We start from the raw sequence: 19,110 nt of genomic DNA, 5'->3' as shown, positions 1-19,110 counted from the left end.
ATTCATTAAACAGTTTTCCACATGGATTTACCCCCCTCATTCAAGTTTTTAATTTTGTACTAACCGTACCGACTGTGGTCATAAATGTAAATGTTTCAACACAAATGCATTTTCCTTTTTTCTTTCTTACATATTTTTCCTGTCATCTTGACCTTGAATGGCTCTGCCACGAAGGTCCGTGAGCAATTCAAGTTTCGACATGCAGCATGAAACCACACTCTGGCACTCTGAGCAAACACTTGAGGTCCAGTCAACAGTCCTCAACAGACTTATTCATTACTGCTGCACACCACTTAAGCGCGAGTGTATGGAGTATGATTATGGCATCAAAGGTTCAGCAGGAACATGCCACATTAAAGCATCTGCTGATGGTGGCAGAGTAGTATAATCATAATGCTGCGCAAAATGGCTCTTGGCTAAATATAGCAGTAGCTGGATGCCAGAGTAAGTGTCTTTCAATAAGACACTAGAGATTTAAAAAGATGGAGGAAAATGACATCAGCTGTGCAAAGGACCGCATTTATGTCTCATTTGATCAGCTAAGCCATTGGCCGTGCCTCTGTAAGCCGTTTTCAACAAATCATCAAAAAATAAAGCTTGCTTATAGGAAACACCGACTTTGCCTTGAACAGGGTAAATCTGGGGCCTTTTGCAACAAACTCAAATCAGAAATATGACAAAAGCACAGAAAGGTCAATGAAAGACTAATTTATTTTGTTTTGCTTTCAAACTCATCCACGCGTAGTTACAGTTGTTCACAGATCCTCCTGTCTTCAGCATACTGTTAAATTTCAGCTGCACACTAAAGATCCTTTGTGTGTCACACATTTAAATAGACAAATACTTAAGATCAAGGTAAAACACAGAATGCAGTCTAAGTAGTCAGAGTTTGGAGTAGGTCTGAATGATGTGTTTGTGTGTTCCCTTGCATAATAACCAGCATGCCCTTTTTTTGCTTTTGTTTTTCATTGTTATACTGATTCCATATAACATTTCTATAAAAATGACCCTTTAAGCATTTTTTTCCCAAACTGAGTCTATCATACTGCAGGTGTAATAAATACCAAACAGGCTTTTAATCACTACACAGTAGTTTAGCTATGTAATGATCTAAAAGGCACTTTTTAAAATTATTATAACATTTTCTTTCACGTAAGGTGGAAAGCTGTCACCGTGATGTCAGGATATCTGAGAAAAAACTGATACCTGAGATTTAAGAAAATTATTTAAGCAAATTTGTGGTTTTTAAAACTTTCTATATTACCTGTATACGTTTTCTATGAATTAAAAACAGGTACATTTGTTTCCTGTTGTTACGTTTCAATAAGATCTTTCAATGTATAGCTCTAATAGAGCATATTTAATTTAATACAAAATAACAACCTTTCACAGAAGAAAACATTAGCTTAATTATACCAATTCAGACAGTCATCAAAATTTTAGTAAAATAAGGAAAAGGAAATTCTGCCCACTCTAAATGCATATCAGCAGGCAGTTGAAGTGACCAACTTGACATGTTTGCCTAATGATAGATCGTGAGGGTTATTGCCCCAAGTTGACCTTACACAGCATATTTAGAATTATTTTAATTTTTGTTATTGAAGATGTTAAATTGCCTATGCTGTGTGATTTTAAGTATGATTGCTGACCGCTGATGATCCTATTTACATTTTGATGATGCAGTGGTTACCCCAGAGATGTAGTGCTGAGATATTCAGCCTTAGCGACAATAGTTGAACTGCACAGGCATTGTATACACTGCAGTCCCTCTGAGGTTATAAATCCTGCCTCTGTTTTAGGAGGCCTCAGACGTTTAAATCTGCCCTGCTAGATGTATGTGAGGGTCAATATAGCCCACTGAAATGGCATCTTTTTGATTACACAAAGAAAAAGAATATGTTTTGTTTGCAAATGGGCAGGAGACCCTTTATGTACACATTTTTTCTTCCATACACAGGCAAAACCAAATTTTAATCTTTCTTTTTTTTAATCTGAATTTACTCAGGAGCTCCTCTCACCGAGGCATTCTGGATTATTGAAAAATGCTGGATTTCCCCATGCTAACAAAAGTGAATGACCCTATGAAACTGTTGCAAATGGTATTCACCAAATGTGTTCTTGGAAAAACTGACTATTGGAAGAGTGTGGGAGAGCATCTTAGAAGTAGTATTACTGTGTTGATACAACTTCAGCCAACATACGGTAATCAGTAACAATGCAGCAAGTGGGCAGTAATGCTGAAGACAGGAGAGAAAACACTTTTTGTTCAAGGGTTTGGAGTGATATTGGTGTGTGTGTATGCATTGTGTCTGTGTTAGACGGGGTCAGATCCGAGTCAGCTGGTGCCAAAAACTGGACGGCATGAAGCTTTCCATCTTGTCTGCGAAGAAACCCAGGGGTGCAAAGAGTGTGCTGAAGAACTGAAAGTAAGAAAAGGCAGAATTGACTTCCGGTCAACGGTTTGTGAAATTTCTTCCATTTCAAATTAATATTACTACTTCATAACATATCTTTTTGAATTCCATTTAACATTGGACTTCAAAACTTAAAAAAAAAATGTATTATGTGTTTTTTTATATATACTTTGAGTTACATTCATTTAGAAAAGATTACAAAGTACTTCTGTTACACACAGTGAGAAAAGTACACAGATTTAAATAAAGTAAATAGAAACTACTGTCCTCTAGCTCACCCCTTTTAAAATGGCAACCTAACATAAAAAGAAAAGAAAAGAAAATTATATAAGAATTCTCCACAAGCCTGACTTTTATATGCTGGGATGTACAGTTGACTGCTTAGCTTTTTTTTCTCCCTATAAATCAAGCTGAAGTCATTCAGCGCTGCAAATGCAAAGCACAGCTTACAGTTTGGTGCAGTCAGAGTCAAAGGCGGAACATATTTGTACATTTCCTCAAGAAAGCAGCATCATCCAAGATTGATCATTTTACAAACTGCATTCGTGGAAAGATCACAGATGCATCACTACATTTAAGCAGTTTCTCTATAAACTTTATATTATCCATGATTTATGAGAGACACTTTCGGACAGCAGTATCAACAACAGTCACTCTTACAGCTTCACCATCTTCAAGTGAAAAAATGAAAAAAGTAAATAAACTACAGTATTTATTGCCGCTGGGAAAAGCTGCAGACTTACCCATAAAAAGTAAATAAAAGATTCTTAATAACCTTTGATAGTATGATTTGAGCAATAACAACAAAAGGCAAACGATAATAAAAAGCTACAATCAGAATTTATTATAATATAGAGATAAGACTGCAGAAATAATAACCTCTTTTAAGTATATTTTTTGGTGGCAGCTTTGAACCTTTATTGTTATAGGACAGTAGTGAGAAGACAGAAAGCTGAGGAGAGAGAACAGAGGGAAGGTATGCATTAAATGGCTCAGGGTGGATTCGAACCAGGGCTACTAAATGTACACTGACCACGTCCATCTCTTTATGACCACAGGTTATCCATCTTCCGATGGCTGCTTCCAGCAGCTTAATGCGCTATTTCACAAACCTCAAATCATGTCAAACTTTAATATCACAATGAGGTCTCAGTACTAAAATAGCCTCCACAGTCACCGGATCTCAGTCCAGTAGAGCACCTTTGGGATGTAGCTGAGAATCAGATCACGAATGTGCAGCCAACAAATCTGCAAAAACTGTGAGATCTTATCATCTCATCACGGACCACAATCTCTGAGGAATGTTTCAGGCACCTTGTTGAATCTATGCCACAAAGAATTACGTTATGATGCAATTTAAATGCTAGCTAATAATAATAGTTAGATGTCCTCTGAAATATTACAATATGAGGTCGTGCTAAAAGTGTGTTTGATACACTTAAAATCCAATTAGTAAAAGTGGGCAATCCACAGGTAAGAAAAACACGCGGACTGTCACGACCACCAAAATCCGCCGCGTTTTCCTGCTTTTAAGAGCAGCAGATTCATAGAAATCTGTTTTTCCTCAGAAGGCAGTGAGTACCTCTGTGTTCCTCCCTCATTGGTTTTCATGCACTCTATCTGAACATCTGAACATTACACAAACCAGACTAGCCGGACTGGCTGTAAAAGTCCAATCTGCACCCAATCTTTCCCATAACAAAAGGAACAGAACTAGATGTTCTCAGAGACTCGCTTCAAGACTAAAAGGCCCTAATAAACAGGCTGACCATAAACAAAAGATTAGCCAAAGTAAGAAGTTTGCCAAACTGGCTAAAACACATAACACAACACTTCTATAATACACAAACACAAAATGAAGCAGTGCAAGCATCCATACGTTCTAACCTTTAAGGCTTGTATTTTTCAGCTCTTCCCACTGATAGCTAAAGTTAGACTATAACTTGTTATCATAAACACTGACTTTACAAGCCTTCGACTCCCATGAGCCTCCAGTGTTGCTGACAGTGATAGAAGGCAGCAATTACCAAAGGAACTTAGAGGTTCGGGTTAGGGCTGGGCCATATCATACCTTTCACGGTAATACCGGTATAATATTGGACAACGATAGGAAAATGAAATATCGCGATAGAATATGGCTAAAACGCACATGCACAGTGCCTTTGTTTTCATACGCACATGGCGGAAAAAGCATGGCGGCGACGGAGAATGAGAAGGGTGAAAGCGGATTGTTGAATGAAACGGATGAACCAGAATTGGTTTTTAAAATTGCTGCAACTTCAGTGGTGTGGAACTGGTTTGGCTTTCGTCCGTCAGATACACAACAAAGCACTATTTTTGGTAGAGCATGCTAGCGGGCCGTCGTTATTACCTTTTTTTTTGGAAAATGCGGCACACTTAAAATCAATCCTTTGATTTTTCTGAAAATCGACAGTGCCCCTTATAATCCCGTGTGCCTTATGTTTGAATTCTGGTTGTGTTTACTGACCTCGAAACGATTTTATGTCGTACACGGCGCTCGAAAATCTATCAAATGTTTTACTACGACTTTGCTAAGCTACGAAGCCGCACCGCTTGATGGATTGTCGGAGCATTACAGCTATTGTAGGCTGGAGCCTGGCGGAGTGATACGTACTGTGCTTCAACATAATATTACTGTATTGTGTGTGTATAACCTCTTTTTAAGTTTTGTGGATATTATACATGGTTATGCTGAGGATATGTCGGCCAATTTCCACTGGAAATGCCTTTTGGGTAAACTGTCAGCAAGGAATTTGCATTTGCACTGCTAAATTTTATATAACTTTAATGCACATAAAAACAGCTGCTTGTTTAAGTGAAAATACGTTGGTTTTTTTGGTTTTTTTGCACTAATAAAGTTGTGGAGTTGTAAAGTATTTTGTCTCACATCAATTATCACATCAATTATATCGTCAGATATATCGCTATCGCAAATCTTCAAATGTATATCGTGATAAATATTTTTGGTCATATCGCCCTGCTCTAGTTCGGGTTACCAATAACACCCATTAAAAAATGAGACCCAATGGTCAAAGCTAAAACTGGTCAGCCAATAACCCTGAAATCTGAGTCAAACTCATGATAACATTAAAAATTTCAGTGATAAGAAATCTATAAATTCAAACCAAACGTGTTTGAGATGAAACTGGGAAGTCAAGCAATACCACTTACTGCTTTGGCAAAGACACCCATTAGTTCAGGAAACTGATGTGTGAGCATGGCCAGCATGGCAGTGAAAGAGCAAAGGCCTGCTGTGAAGAGGATGAAGAAGGGAAGCTCTTTCTTTGGGTACACAGACACCTCGTGGAAAGCTGGAGAAAATCGAGACAAAAAGAGAAACAGTATCACAAGCAGGGCAGATGAACTTTTGTTTTAAAGAGACGAGGTTTTGAGTAGATTTAATGTACTTACAGGGCAGTAGTTCCCTATCTGCTGTTTCTGTGCATCCTGGGTACGGGTAAAAGAGGTGACCCTTCTCCAGTGGGTAGGGAATTATTCGGAAAGCTGCAGAATACAGTCGAAGGGGAAAAGCGGGACATTAAATCTGGATGAGTAACACACCACAAACTATGCTTAAGTGCAGCTATTTAAAACACAAATACGGAGCAATTTTCGGTAAACCATTTAAGTTGGATACAAGATACTGACATCCAGATAAAATATAACAATAATATTCTTCTTGTGATGATCTCATCCACTTATAGCAATGCGTATTTGTGGGTGTACTGTGAATACATGACTTATGACACAATGATAAAAAAAAAAAAAAAAAAGACAGGGCAGCTGACTAGTAAAGCTTTACACCTGCAAGGCTGTAGGTTCAAAACCAAAAAGAGAAGTAGCTTTTCTAGTATAGTGTTTTCAAAGTACAGGCTAGGTTGGGTGACAGCTTACTAACATGAAAGAAAGCAAATGAGAACCTAAAACATTTATATCTGAAAAAAATAACCATAAAAAGAAAGGTACATACTGCCCTCCCAGGTGCAGTGTAGTAGGTTTAAGGCTCCTTCTGCCCTCTTCCAGTGCTGCAGATGGAAGAAAGCGTATGCTACTGCCTCACTGTCACCCCTCTTCAAGATGTGCTCTGGAGGCAGGATCAAGCTCTTCATCTCTAATAAGTACTACAAATAGGAAGTGGAAAAAATACAGGACTTCTGTTCAGTATCTGGTCTTTTTGGTACCTTTATATCTTCATTTCTCATCCTTCACTCAGCTGTACTGTTTAGTTTAAATTTATTGTCATACTGTGATCAGTTGCACAAACAACATGAACTCAAACGAGCACATTGCACATTATGTTTAGTCAGTGATTCAGATTTCCACCTTTTTTTTACATTAGGATTTACTCAGCCATAACGAATGAAAACGCGTTTTTCAAATAGCTTTAAATGCCAAAAAATTGCATAGATTTCTGATCCACAATGTAAGACTGACACTTTTTTTCTTCTATGGGAACTAACTGTACATAGTCACGCTCATAAAAGACCATTCTGAGCAAAAAAAGATCCTGAATTTGTTCAATTACCGACTTCTTTTAGTATATTTTTGAATAAGAGCAAGAATAATAAAGCAGTTAAAACAATTTCTATTCTGATAGATGGTAAGATAATGACCTGAAATTGAATGACAATTTGACAAATCAGCAGACAACTGTTTACTGAATCACAGTCTGGGTGTTGTCTGAGGAAGGCACTGTGGACATTGGACAACATTTTGGGACTTTCGATGCAGCCGGCACACATGTCTATGACAGCAGACACAGCAGATTTATGACGCACCTTAGATGTAAGCTGATGGTTCTGAGATTGCATTTGGACAAATGGACTATTAACAACATGCAACCAAAGTCTGCTCAAAAGTACAACTACTGGAAACAGAAACCAGGAAAATTAAAGTAAATAAAATCTTATCCAGTGCCCACAAACACTGATGACTGTTTGGGTTTTAAAAAAAAAGATTCCTTGTGGTCCCAAATAACTTCATGCAGCTTCAATGTTGTCATTCATATTTTCTCGTCATTTCTCAATGAGTACTTTTTGCTCTATTGTGCAAATCCCCCAGGCTAACTCCCTGTGGAATGTAATCATATTCTGTACATGTGAGGTATTTATCTAGAACCTTATTTTGCAATTGTTCAAGGTGGAAGGGAAAAGTTTTCCAAAGGTCTCACTCTCTCTATATACGCGAGTCAGTGTATGTGTGTTATTGTTACAGTACAGTAACATCATTCCATGAATGTGTAACATGCCCAACTTGCTTCTATTCTCTTGGCCTACTGCATAAGTTTGTCCCAGTGAGTCAGTTGGTTCACTGAGCTGACAAATCCCAGAGTTACAACCTATAGAACTTCCTCTCTCTCACTCTGAAATAGAAGAAATCTAGCTTTTAGAGTACATACATCAATATATTGTGCAGAGCTTTTTCTGGGGGGGCAATAAATGTTTTTAAAGGTCTATATCCGTCAGCATAGAAGTCCTTAATGTATACCTATTGACGCCGATGAATGTGACAATCTATGCATTTCATGTCTGTGGTGCCCAGTGTGGCAGGGGTCTGTTTTAAACAAAATCCAAGTGCAGTGCTGAGGCCCCCTGGGCTGGATTCCCGAGCGGCCAGCTTTGCAGTGCTTTGGATCTCACACTGACACTTTGGGAAGGTTACCGCACAGCTAATCCTGTCTAATCCCTTCCATGGTCACAGGTTCAGTCATCCATCCATCCATCTAGCCAGTCAGACCATGCAGCTTCACCATCCCTGACCCTGTCCCCTACCCCCATCCCCATAATCACTTACTACCAAGGCTCATCATTGTCTTTCTCCAATTTGTCTTTACATATGTTCAAGGCCCTATAACTGCTACCTGTGTCACCCATTTTTCCTACTGCCTGTAGCTGCACATCATTTTCTCTCTTTCTCAGTTGACATGTAGATTCTTACATTTTTCATCACATGTTATTTTTAGACACCTATACATAGCTGTACAAAAAAACTTGCAAATTTACACCTATGTTACCTCTGTCCTTCTCATCTCTCATACCTCTCAGCTTCACGGATAAAGGCTCAATTAAGCAGGTTACCATCATAAAGCAACACTTAAGTAATCATCTGTATTTCACAGGATTTTAGTGGACTGTACTGTCTTGCAGTTTTTCTCCGTCCATCCTGACATTTTCTCTAACAGCAATCGGCAGCCAAGAGACAACCAGAAGGTGCTTGTTTGCCCTTCTCACTTATCCTGTCTGACTTACTTACATCAGCTCTACTCGGTTCAGCCAAGGCACTTGACTGTCTTCATCTTCTTCCTTCCTTTATTCTCAGCACAAACATTTCACCATGCTCTATTCCCTCTCAGAGGAGAGGCAGCTAGCCAGCTCGACCACCACAGACAAAACCTATCACTGGTTTATTGTGGTGGATTATAAAACCTCCCTAACTGCTATAATAATTCACATTAATTTTATGCAACACAACAAAGGATAGCATAAAATAGAAGAAAGAACTTAGTGAGTATGGAAGCAAGCTTTAATTCAGACCATTTATCAGCAAGAAAGCCAAGTCGTTCATTCAGTAAAACAGGTTGTTTTTTCGATTATTATTATTTCCTGTATTTCAATATATTTGAACTTAAAACATCAGCTGATTTTATAAAAAATCAGACACTAAGAACCCTATAAAATATACAGGGATATTATACTTAAAATGTATTAATTGAGGACAGGCATTCAATTTTCTTTAGGTGTAGGTGGCATCAATAATCCTAAAGGTGAACTTTTAAGGAAAAGCAGCTCATGCAGCAATACAATGACATAAGCATAGATGTTCTTCTACAAAAGAACAGTAAAGAAGAACAAAGGTGGGGTTTTAGAAGAGTTAAGTCAAAATCCTGACTAATAATCGTGATGGAAGGATCTAAAGCAAGCAGTTCATGTAAGAAACACCACCAACATCCCACAGTACCTCGTAATGTTGCTATAGTAAAGATTCACAAACTTTTAACGATCCTGTTCCTTGTAAATATTTCTGTCTAATTTTTTAACTGGGTTAACCGCAAGTATTTTTAGGTATTCCGAGAAAATGTGATGATATTTTGGTCGATATTCATTCAGAAATTAGGACAATTCTAAAGGATTCACAAACTTTCAAGCACCACTGTATCTATACATATTTTTTAGTAAAACCTGAATATTTTTGCATGCATTTTTATCTCTGTTGTTAATAATGAGTGGACAGTACATGGCACACATATGTCTGGGTGTTTCTATGTTTTAAGACTAACCATTTAGAGTGGCTGGCTGCTCAGCTGTCCTTCCTTGCATGCCATGGCATTAGAACTGGTGACACCTCAGTCACACCCCCACCTCCCTGTTCTGCAGCCTTCCTCTGCACTCCCTGTCGCCTCTTTGATGAAGGGATTGAATTTCATGTGTTCTCCTTTCATCCCTGGGCAGTCATAAGCTCAGAGCATAACTCATAAGCTTCCTTTTGATTCTAATCTGCGGCACTTTGCCGCACACAATGAAGCACAGAGGCAACATTGCCATCAACCCTGTAGTTGTTTATAATTTTTGTTTTTTAAAAAATGTAAAATATATAATATTAACAAACATTGACACTAGCTACTTCATCTTGTGCCACAGGTAAGGGAACTTATATTTGTCCCCAAGTGGGCGAAACTTAAGCCACAGTCCAATTCCTGTAACTACCCCATTTTTGTCATCTGGATGAAACCTCGTCCATCTTAATTCAGAACAAACTCAAATGCTCCTATTCCGTCTCAATTTACAAACCAAACAGCCAATTTCAGTGATACACTAAGAAAAAAACTCTGGTTTTCTGAGCCTTGACAGGCAATCTAGAGGAGAGAATGTCATTGAGAATTGGGTGAGATAAAAAACTGCCATTTAAAGTGGGGTAAACTAGCAAAGTAAATAGGCCTGGGTCGCTTTGAGCGCTTCAGATTGAATGCATGTTAGCAAAAATGGTAGTAAAAATAAATGTAAAGCAGATTTAGCAAGCAGGGACATTTGATCAGTTATCCAAGCATCTGGGAAACTGTCAGTTTCTTAACCACTGGCTGCTAGAGAGGATAACTGGAATGGACAGGCAGATGTAGAAATGAGTGGAGGATAAATAGAAGAGGACAAGAAGATGAGGAGGAGAAGAAAATAGAAGGGAGCAAAAGAGAAGAGGAGGAAATTAGATGGATGAAGAGCTGGTGAGGAGAAGGGGCTGAGCGAGAGCACTGAACCAGCTGTGCAAATGAAGTGTGTGTGTGTGTCTGTATATGTAGATTTTTGTGTGTGCATAGCCTTTTAAGCAGTCTGAATGAACTCATGTGATGTAGCCTGGTATTATATTCATATATAATCTGCTTGGCATGCTTGATAACACACTCGCCACTTAATGCTTGGCCCAACAATGCTCCTTCAGTATTCCAAATCTGTGTGTGTACACCACAGGCTACTGCACTGTTTTTATTGTTTGACTGTACGGATGGTAACGACAGTCTGACTAAAGTCAGTTTGGACAGAAATGAAAGCATGATCATAACGTTTGGCACATCTTCTCATTATACAGAGAATAAATTCTGCGGACTTTGACTTCTTCGAGGAGTGCCAGTAGTTCAATGTTTATTATATTTGTTTTTGAGAAGTAGCTTGAAAATCCAAAGGACTGCAATGGTGGTGATCTCATCTATCAACCTAGGATGATGATCTTTTGGCTGCAGTGAGAAATACTAAAGTATGCTATATCAAGACCTACACAAATATATTTTAAGTCCTCAAAGCACAAGTTGTTATACTATACTTACTTAATTCTTCACCTACTGCCATTAATTGTTTTCCAGTGCTCTGGAAAAAAGAATTTATGGCTAGCACCCTTAATCAATTGTAGCCTCACAAAGTCACAAGCATGACTGTAAACTATGAATTAGTTTGGTTTGTTGCTACTACTTGAGGTTTAACACATCACTCAGCTGCTGGAGGCTTATGATGTATCCTGTGCTCACCTCAGGTGTTGCTGTTAGATTTTTTTTTCTTATGTAGGAAGAAATTGGTTACTTATTCTTTTGCTCAATGATTTCTCTAAACTTTGGATCACAACAGCCAAAGCCCCTCTACTCTGCTTGCACCGGTTGAATGCAATACTATCTGTTCTGGAGTCTTTACAGTAACAAAAACATACTCCCCTTCTCTTATCAAGCCAACTATAATGCATCTTCTGTGGTCTCATGCTTTAGTTTATTGCTTCTTTTTTTAGTGCGTTTAATGTTGTCTGAAGTTTATCTGAAATGTGTAGATGCTTTGGTAGGACTAAAACATTAGATGTAATGTGGAAAGATCATTAAAAAAACATTAAATCTGTACTGAAACCAATTACTATAAAAAAAGAGAAATGACTCTGATAACCATAAAACCACTTTCAGTTCAAATGGGCAGATGTTGATTGTTTTGAGACTTTGTCTTTGAAACAGTTCAGAAATTTTCATCAGCTGATGGAAACACGATGGTGTGATCTGGCCTGTATAGTTCTTGTATTAGAAACTTTGCCAAAGCAACAGTAGTCCTACAGCTGAGGAAACTAAACTCAGATGTTCTTTTTTTTTAAGCCTCATGCACCAAATCTGCTTTTGGTGACAACAAGCCCGCCCATTTAAAGAGGCCAAAGGAGTCGCAGGTGCACTCATCTCTTAGACATGCCAGACAACACAAAGCAACACCCCCTCCTTCCCTACTGTTGCATTTCCATACCCAGTGCTCTGCTATGAGAGCACTGAGTATGCACCAGATTCCACAGTCAAATGCTGAAAGACGAGCTGTCCAATAATCCTCCATGAAAGGTGTGTTAAAATTTCATAATGTCATTTAGCCATTCACCTAAATTCAAAGAAGTCATTTTGACAAAGTTGGCAGTGTGACATTCAGACTGTCTGTTTGGCTCAAACAAGGGATGAGGGGATAAGGGAACATGAGAGGATAAGAAACAGGATGAGGGTATGTGATGAGAGGAAAGAGGACGGCTGCCTCTGGGCAGAATGGGAAGGGAGCAGTTGGAGAGATATTGAAGATGAGGGCCCTCACTTTAAAATCAAAGGCTGGATCAAAGTGCTGGCTGATGTTTCCCCCTCCATGCATGCAAACACACAGCTTCTCTTTCTCTCTCTCAGAATAGGAGTCTGTGAAATGAAATAACACCACACTACAAAGGCTGAACTGGGACAAAACTCTGCTGCATCTGGTTGTGTATCAATCTGTGCGCATATGGACGTGTGACATCTAAACCTGTGGGAACTGATGTGAAAAGAGATCTGCAGCTAGAGTCCCATATTCTCCTGGTCCAGCTGTAGACAGAGCTGTGATAATATGACCAACTGATCACCAAGTTAAAAAATATTCAGTGCACTAAAACACTGGTAAAAACAATATAGACTTGATACCAAAAATAGTGTTCTGACTTAAGAAAATGAAATATGCTGATCAAATTTGTATACGTTGTATAATAACTACAACAATAATAAAGATATATAAATATTAATATAATAACAATCAAAGTGAATTGCATACTGTAGAAGAATTTTAAATGTGGATAAAATCCACGATCTAGAGATGACACTACCAGTGAGAAAATAACCTTTACTGACATCTCCTGGTGAGCCAGCAGCACAGAACGAATGGAATGAAAGCTGCTGTAGTTGCACCACCTATTACAGTCAAAATAACTCACTTGTGATTGACTGACTGTTTACTTTACTGTCTGCTTTTCCTGTTTGCCCTGAATGGGACCTTTACGAATGGCAGCCATGTGAGTATTGCGTGATTAGACCAGATAGAGGCAGTAATATTTAAAGTAACGTCAAGCTAAATTTCTGCCTTTTGTTTGTATGCCTCCCCTTACAGGTAAAGTTGCAGTTTACGTCCATGTCTGTGCAGACTCATGTAAGATATGAACTCAAGACTCTGAAATAATTTAATATCTGGGCAACAAACACTAGTATCACAAACTGAGTATCCATTCAATTGTGAAATCTGGTCAGAATTTCCTCTTTAGTTCATTAGCTGAAAAAGCTGTTTTTTCAGAATATTAAGGTGTCACAGTGAAGCTGTCCTTTGACCTTTTGCCTCTAAAATGCCAGTTTTTCATCATTTTCATCTACATAAGGCAATGGTGAAATTTTGCAATAGAAAGTGACCAAAAAACATTTTTTGTGAGGTTAGAGTGACTTTTGACTTTCATCACCTCTTACTTAATACTCATACTTCCAATTCCAAACGATGTTGTGTCCAGTAAAACGTGATGGATAAACAGAACTATCCATCCAATAAAAAAAGAAGAAAAAAAAAACAATCCACCAAACCACTTGTGGCACACGGATGAAGGGCGTGAACTGACAGTGTTACAATGACACAAGACCGTTTGTTCAAAAACAAACGTTTTCTCAGTGTAAAGACGCTTATTATTATTTTAACAGTACATCTCAGTTTTTATATATGATAAGAAATGTTGCTGTAGTACAGAGAACTCCATCAGCACCAAAAATGTCTAAAATTACAATATTTAACATACCCCCCTCAACCCGATCCAAAGAAATTTCCATAGTAGATAGTGAAAGAGAGTTGAGAAAAAAAAAACATACAAGAAATGTTTTGTTTTCGGTGTTATTGTTTATCTAATTAGGGTGGCGATCTTTACCAGTAGAAAAGCTGTAAAACCAATGAAAATACAGTGAAAAGTGGGCACCACTTTATCTCAGGAGGTGAGCAGGCGACCACATGCCGCACGGCAGCGGCCCAGGTTTGAGTCGTACCTGCGACCCTTTGCTGAGTGTCTGCCCCCTCTCTTTCTACCCAAATTCCTGTCCTGTCTAAACTATCCAATAAAAGCCGGAAATGTAAAACAAATGCAAATAAACCCCAAAACAGTTAAAAATGCAAAATCTATGCCCTCCTTCAGATTTTCCAAAGCCGTCCAGTGGGTTGGAATGGAGTCTCTGGTGGGGCAATTCTGGCCCCGGGCTTTGTGTTTGACAGCCTGGTTTAAAGATCATCTGGTCACTAATGTATGTTTTCATTCAGGATGAAGACCTATGTTTGCTGTCAGATAAATGACTGACCTTTGGCACGTGGGGATTGAACTCAACGGCTCTGTGTATGGCCTCCACAGCATTCATCTCTGCTGTGCTTAGCCCCCGCCTGGATGCTGCCTCTGGTGAAAACCTAAGAAATCACATCTCACATTCGTGACAAAGTTAGGGCAATCACATACAACAACTGAAGCTAACAGAAAAAATAACTTACTTATCTGAGACAGCCCGTGCTTTCAGCAGCGCAGATGTATAGCATATAGTAGCGGATTTTGGCAAACTGATATCTAAAGTAGAAGCAGAAGTTGTGTTTATGTGACTGGGCATGCAACTCAAATGACTGACCTACTTTGTGCAAAATCATGGTATGTTGATATTCAAAAGTAATTAAATATTTGTTGAGTTTAGTCTTACCGTCATATTTTGCAAGGACTGCTTGCACATCAGCATATGCCTGAAGCTCTAGAAGAGCCTCAAGGAGGTTTTCGTGTATATTTAACATTCCCAACAATGGGAACTCCTTCATTAACTGTACAGAGATAAAACATATTAAGGTTCAGTTTTAGGTACAGTAAACATGTCGACTTAGTAACATACTTTCTGTGACAAAACAATAAAGCAGTAAACATGTTTAAAGGTGATACTCACATCTCTCATCATTTTTACTGCTTCTTTAATTCGCCCCAACTTGCGTGCACACATTGCCAATCTGCGTTTAATATATACTAGTAGGTTGATATCTTTTCCTGCTGTATTGCAAAGAGAAAATATTTCACTGCAAAGCAAAATAACCATGAGTTTAAAAAACAAAACAAATTAAAACTGTATTGTATATGAATATCACGCTACATTTTGTGGTCCAATGTAGAGCACTCATGTTATCTTGGAGCTGTAATTCTTCCATCATGAGAGGGAGTGTAAAACAAATAATACACTTTGCTGTATTATATCTATCTGTGGCATATTGAGAGGTCCACACTGAAGTACTAAACTGCACAATGTGGGTAAGGGCATGCAGCACAAGCAGGATAAATATACAGTGTTGAGTTACTCTTCATCTACTGAGCTTTCTTTGTACTACTATGCCCTAGAGTACTTTATTGTAGTGCATTAAAAACCATCCTTACCAATACTTAGAGCTTTTTTAAAAAGGCGTTCGGCTTCTGTGATAGTTGTTGCTTCTTCCTCTGCTAGAAGCACATAGGCTGCAGCACATCTACACAAATGTACACAAGAAATTAATGTATTTATAAATAGCAATCCAAGCTGTTTTTTATAGTGCACAAGAAAATATTTATATTTACTCACAAATAAAAAATAAGAGATGATGTCATAACAAAGACAAAACTTGAGAATGGTAGCACCCTTAAAGACGCTAATATACTGTATATAAACATTATCATTGAAATATATTAATGCATTTAAACAAAAGTCAGCACAATAAAGACTCTTCAAAGATTATTTAATTATTACAAGTACCATACAAAGCTGTCTGAATTTACTTGTACTCTAAACTCTAAGTTCTCTAAATCTAAGATTCTAAACAGCAGCACCAACCTCAACCTCTTTTTCTCATTAATGTGATGGCAATATAACTGTAATACAGTCTCACTTTAATGAAGCCTAACACTGAGCATCTTGAGGTGCAAGGCGTCTAGAAATATGTATGGAGAGGTTCACTGTGTATGAGTAGAACTCACTGGTGGTTGATCTCTATGGCCTGATAAGCTGCTCTGATCCTGGCTTGAGGATTTCTCTCTCTCCAGGCCTTCTGCATCACTGTAAGAAGATGATCATCTAGGCTTACTGCAATATAGATGTGAGTTTATGGTACTGGTATACAAACCCGTAGTGCTTCACATCATAAAAAAAGGAATTTCTGGCATGTATTGCATGTATGCATTGATTGCATAGATTTGAGCAATTTGCCTCATCTTTGTATAACTCACCAGCATCCTCTGGCCTTAACTGCTGAGTGTCTCCTGTGAAGAAGGTCTGATGATCTTGAGCAGATAGGTTCATATCATAATATGTTAAGGGTTCCTTCCCAGTCACCCAGGTGTACCTGTGGTACACAGAGTAAAAATAATAGCTTCCATTTTATGGTTCAGTGAATCAAATGAAAAAAATAATACTTCTGCACTAAAGACAAAAAGTAGGTTTAAATCATTACAAATCTTTAGAAAAATTCAGATATTATGAATTACTCATTTTAAAAGGTTATTTAACAGAAAAAAATAATGTTCATATACATAGCAGCAGGCACTGGTTCGTGAAAGCCGCCATGTTGCCTCCTTGTCTTGAATACAGTGGCTAACATGGACATTGCCATTGTTCCTGATAAGTTTCATATATTTAGCCAAAGATTGGCCAGTATCAAGATAGTGCAGTATATCTTATAACATTCTTTTGATCTAAAAATCACAAATAGCTCTTTCAAACTATAAATGTCCATTTAATATTTGTATATTTTTCTCCTCCTCCACCACTGCTCCATCAATTAAGCTGACTGCAATCTGCAATCTACTGACATCAAGTGGTGAGATTTTACACACTTAACCTTTATGAAATTTAAATGTGTTTGAACCACATAATTATCTGAATAAAATCTTAAACAAACACATACCTGTTATATTCAGCTCCTCTAAAAAGATTCAAAGGATTTCGCCAGACCTTGCATTCTACAAACAGAGGTTGTTGTTACTGTTTACATAAATATGAATAATAATGCTATGATCGGCTGCATCATGTATATTTTTTTTTACCAGAAACACTGGGCCTAGGCTCTGCATCTCCATTAACTGATGAGAACAGACCAGTTGTGGAGCTGCTTTCCACTCCACCAAGCAAAGGACGCAGGTGGCTCACCGATACTTGTTCAATAAACGAAGTCCCATATTTACGAAAATACCACCATTCAAATATCTGTAATAAAAACATAAACGGTTAATATGCTTTTATTAATATGTGCCATTATACAGCCTGAACATTTGTATTGGTATTTGTCACTGATTTTGTGCTAAATGAATCTTTAAATTGAGAGTGATGAAGAGCTAAAACACTTAAAAAGCTAAAAACAATAATAATAATAATTAAAGGGTTTATGATGATTTTTTTTGGTTCCTTCTGAACATAAGAAGGAATGAAAAATTATATATATATATTTTTTAAAACATCTGAAAAGAATTATTGCTATCTGCATCATATAGCATAATGCACTCTAAACCAAAACCTACGTTACAACTGAATGTATTAAAATGTGTTAAGGTTAAAACGTAATTTATGGTGATAAAGAAATTAACTCACAAGGATGAGTCCAGAGATAAGAGAGGAGGTTCCAGTGAGAGCCACGTAAAATTTGGGTGTCAGTGTGTTTAAAAACACTGAAGCTGAAAGAAGAAAATAAAGGAGACACTTACGCCCAACAGTAGTTTTAATAAAAACCTTGAAAATATTCAACTTCGATGGTCTTTACCAGGTGACATTTAGCTCACAGTAGCAAACTTGGTAACACAAATCATCAACTACTTAATTTCGACTGCATTCAGTGTGATCTACGGTAGGAGAAAATGCAAAATGTGTCTGCCAATTAATATCTAAATAGAAGCTTTACTTTTAACCAGACAGTCGCCACTGTTCGTGTCTCGATAACTCAGACAGCGAGCTGTCAAACCACAGCTTTCGCTAAAGCTATACACCCGTAGGCTAACAATAGCTAGCTAGCATCTGCCTTAATTCACCTGAGGTAAGAGTTTCCTGAAGTTTCAGCGGACTCCACAGGACGTATATCATTATCAGCACCATCCCGAACCAAAGGAAGCACACATAAGTCCATGACCAAGAGAGCCAAGACTTCAGTTTCTCTGTGAATCCGGGAGACTGGGGATTACTGCCAGTGCTGTCCTCCATGTTTCTCCGGATGTCTGTAAACAGAGGAGTCACGTGACTACGGAGCACCAAGACTTCTACTTCGAAATCGTTGCAAGAAAAATGTTTCCCGAGGCTACAGAAAAACGTGTATGTATTTTTTTCCACACATATACACGCTATTTACTCCTCATCTAAACCAAAGAAACTATTATCACTATTAGAACGTATACTTTGCATACAAACGTCTTGCGACTGAATTTATTAATACTTACTATAAACAGCTTTATATTTTAAATACCAAAATACTGAAACTATTAATAAGCACTTCAAGAGCGCAAAACTCACCTCAGCTCACTCTGGCCAGTATTTAACTGTTAGAGAAAAGTGTTGTATTTTGTATATATTCATTGAAAAAAAATTTTTGTTCTTTTTAAACGTACTCGAAGAAGTCTATAGTGCAGTAAAAATCAGATAAGGGTAGCATGACATATGTGTACTTTGATTACACAAACATTATGTAGGAGCAGGTGGTATTGATTTGTAAATAACTGGATACAAATATTTTCAGCTTTTGAAAAAAATATTTTTTTATCTTGTCTTGTCTGGCAGCGTTAGCAAACAGAATTATGATCTGAATGCACTCGCAATTCTCATAATCGTAATTCTGATTGCAAAAGCTACTACAGTATATTTTTAACTAACTATGCACAGAAAGCAATGTGA

The 19,110-nt window shown here is 37.8% G+C and overlaps 1 protein-coding gene across 2 annotated transcripts; it reads right to left on the bottom strand.

Annotated features, from left to right (window-relative positions):
• Positions 1-693: 693 nt before the first annotated feature.
• On the bottom strand, positions 694-18,445 carry LOC146710257 (suppressor of tumorigenicity 7 protein-like). Of its 2 annotated transcripts, none has more exons than XM_085457619.1 (15): positions 18,258-18,445; positions 17,824-17,906; positions 17,283-17,442; positions 17,144-17,198; positions 16,467-16,582; positions 16,218-16,323; positions 15,645-15,733; positions 15,166-15,266; positions 14,932-15,046; positions 14,732-14,804; positions 14,548-14,650; positions 6,406-6,556; positions 5,847-5,939; positions 5,607-5,746; positions 694-2,420 (listed from the first exon to the last, which is right to left on the bottom strand). In XM_085457619.1, exons 1-15 carry the CDS (start codon positions 18,424-18,426, stop codon positions 2,325-2,327), a joined length of 1,650 nt encoding a protein of 549 aa, XP_085313745.1. In that variant the 5' UTR covers positions 18,427-18,445; the 3' UTR covers positions 694-2,324. The 2 variants fall into 2 exon arrangements, with proteins under 2 accessions (XP_085313745.1, XP_085313746.1); XM_085457620.1 differs by having other exon boundaries at positions 16,218-16,296.
• Between the last annotated feature and the right edge of the window lie 665 nt (positions 18,446-19,110).

This window comes from Copadichromis virginalis, linkage group LG5 (genome assembly GCF_057382275.1).
Source record: "Copadichromis virginalis isolate Kocher_CV1m ecotype Utaka linkage group LG5, C_Virginalis_male_GT1.1, whole genome shotgun sequence".
NCBI lineage: Eukaryota > Metazoa > Chordata > Actinopteri > Cichliformes > Cichlidae > Copadichromis > Copadichromis virginalis.
The sequence above is the reverse complement of the archived record's forward strand: the minus strand, read 5'-3'. Positions and strand labels throughout refer to the sequence as shown.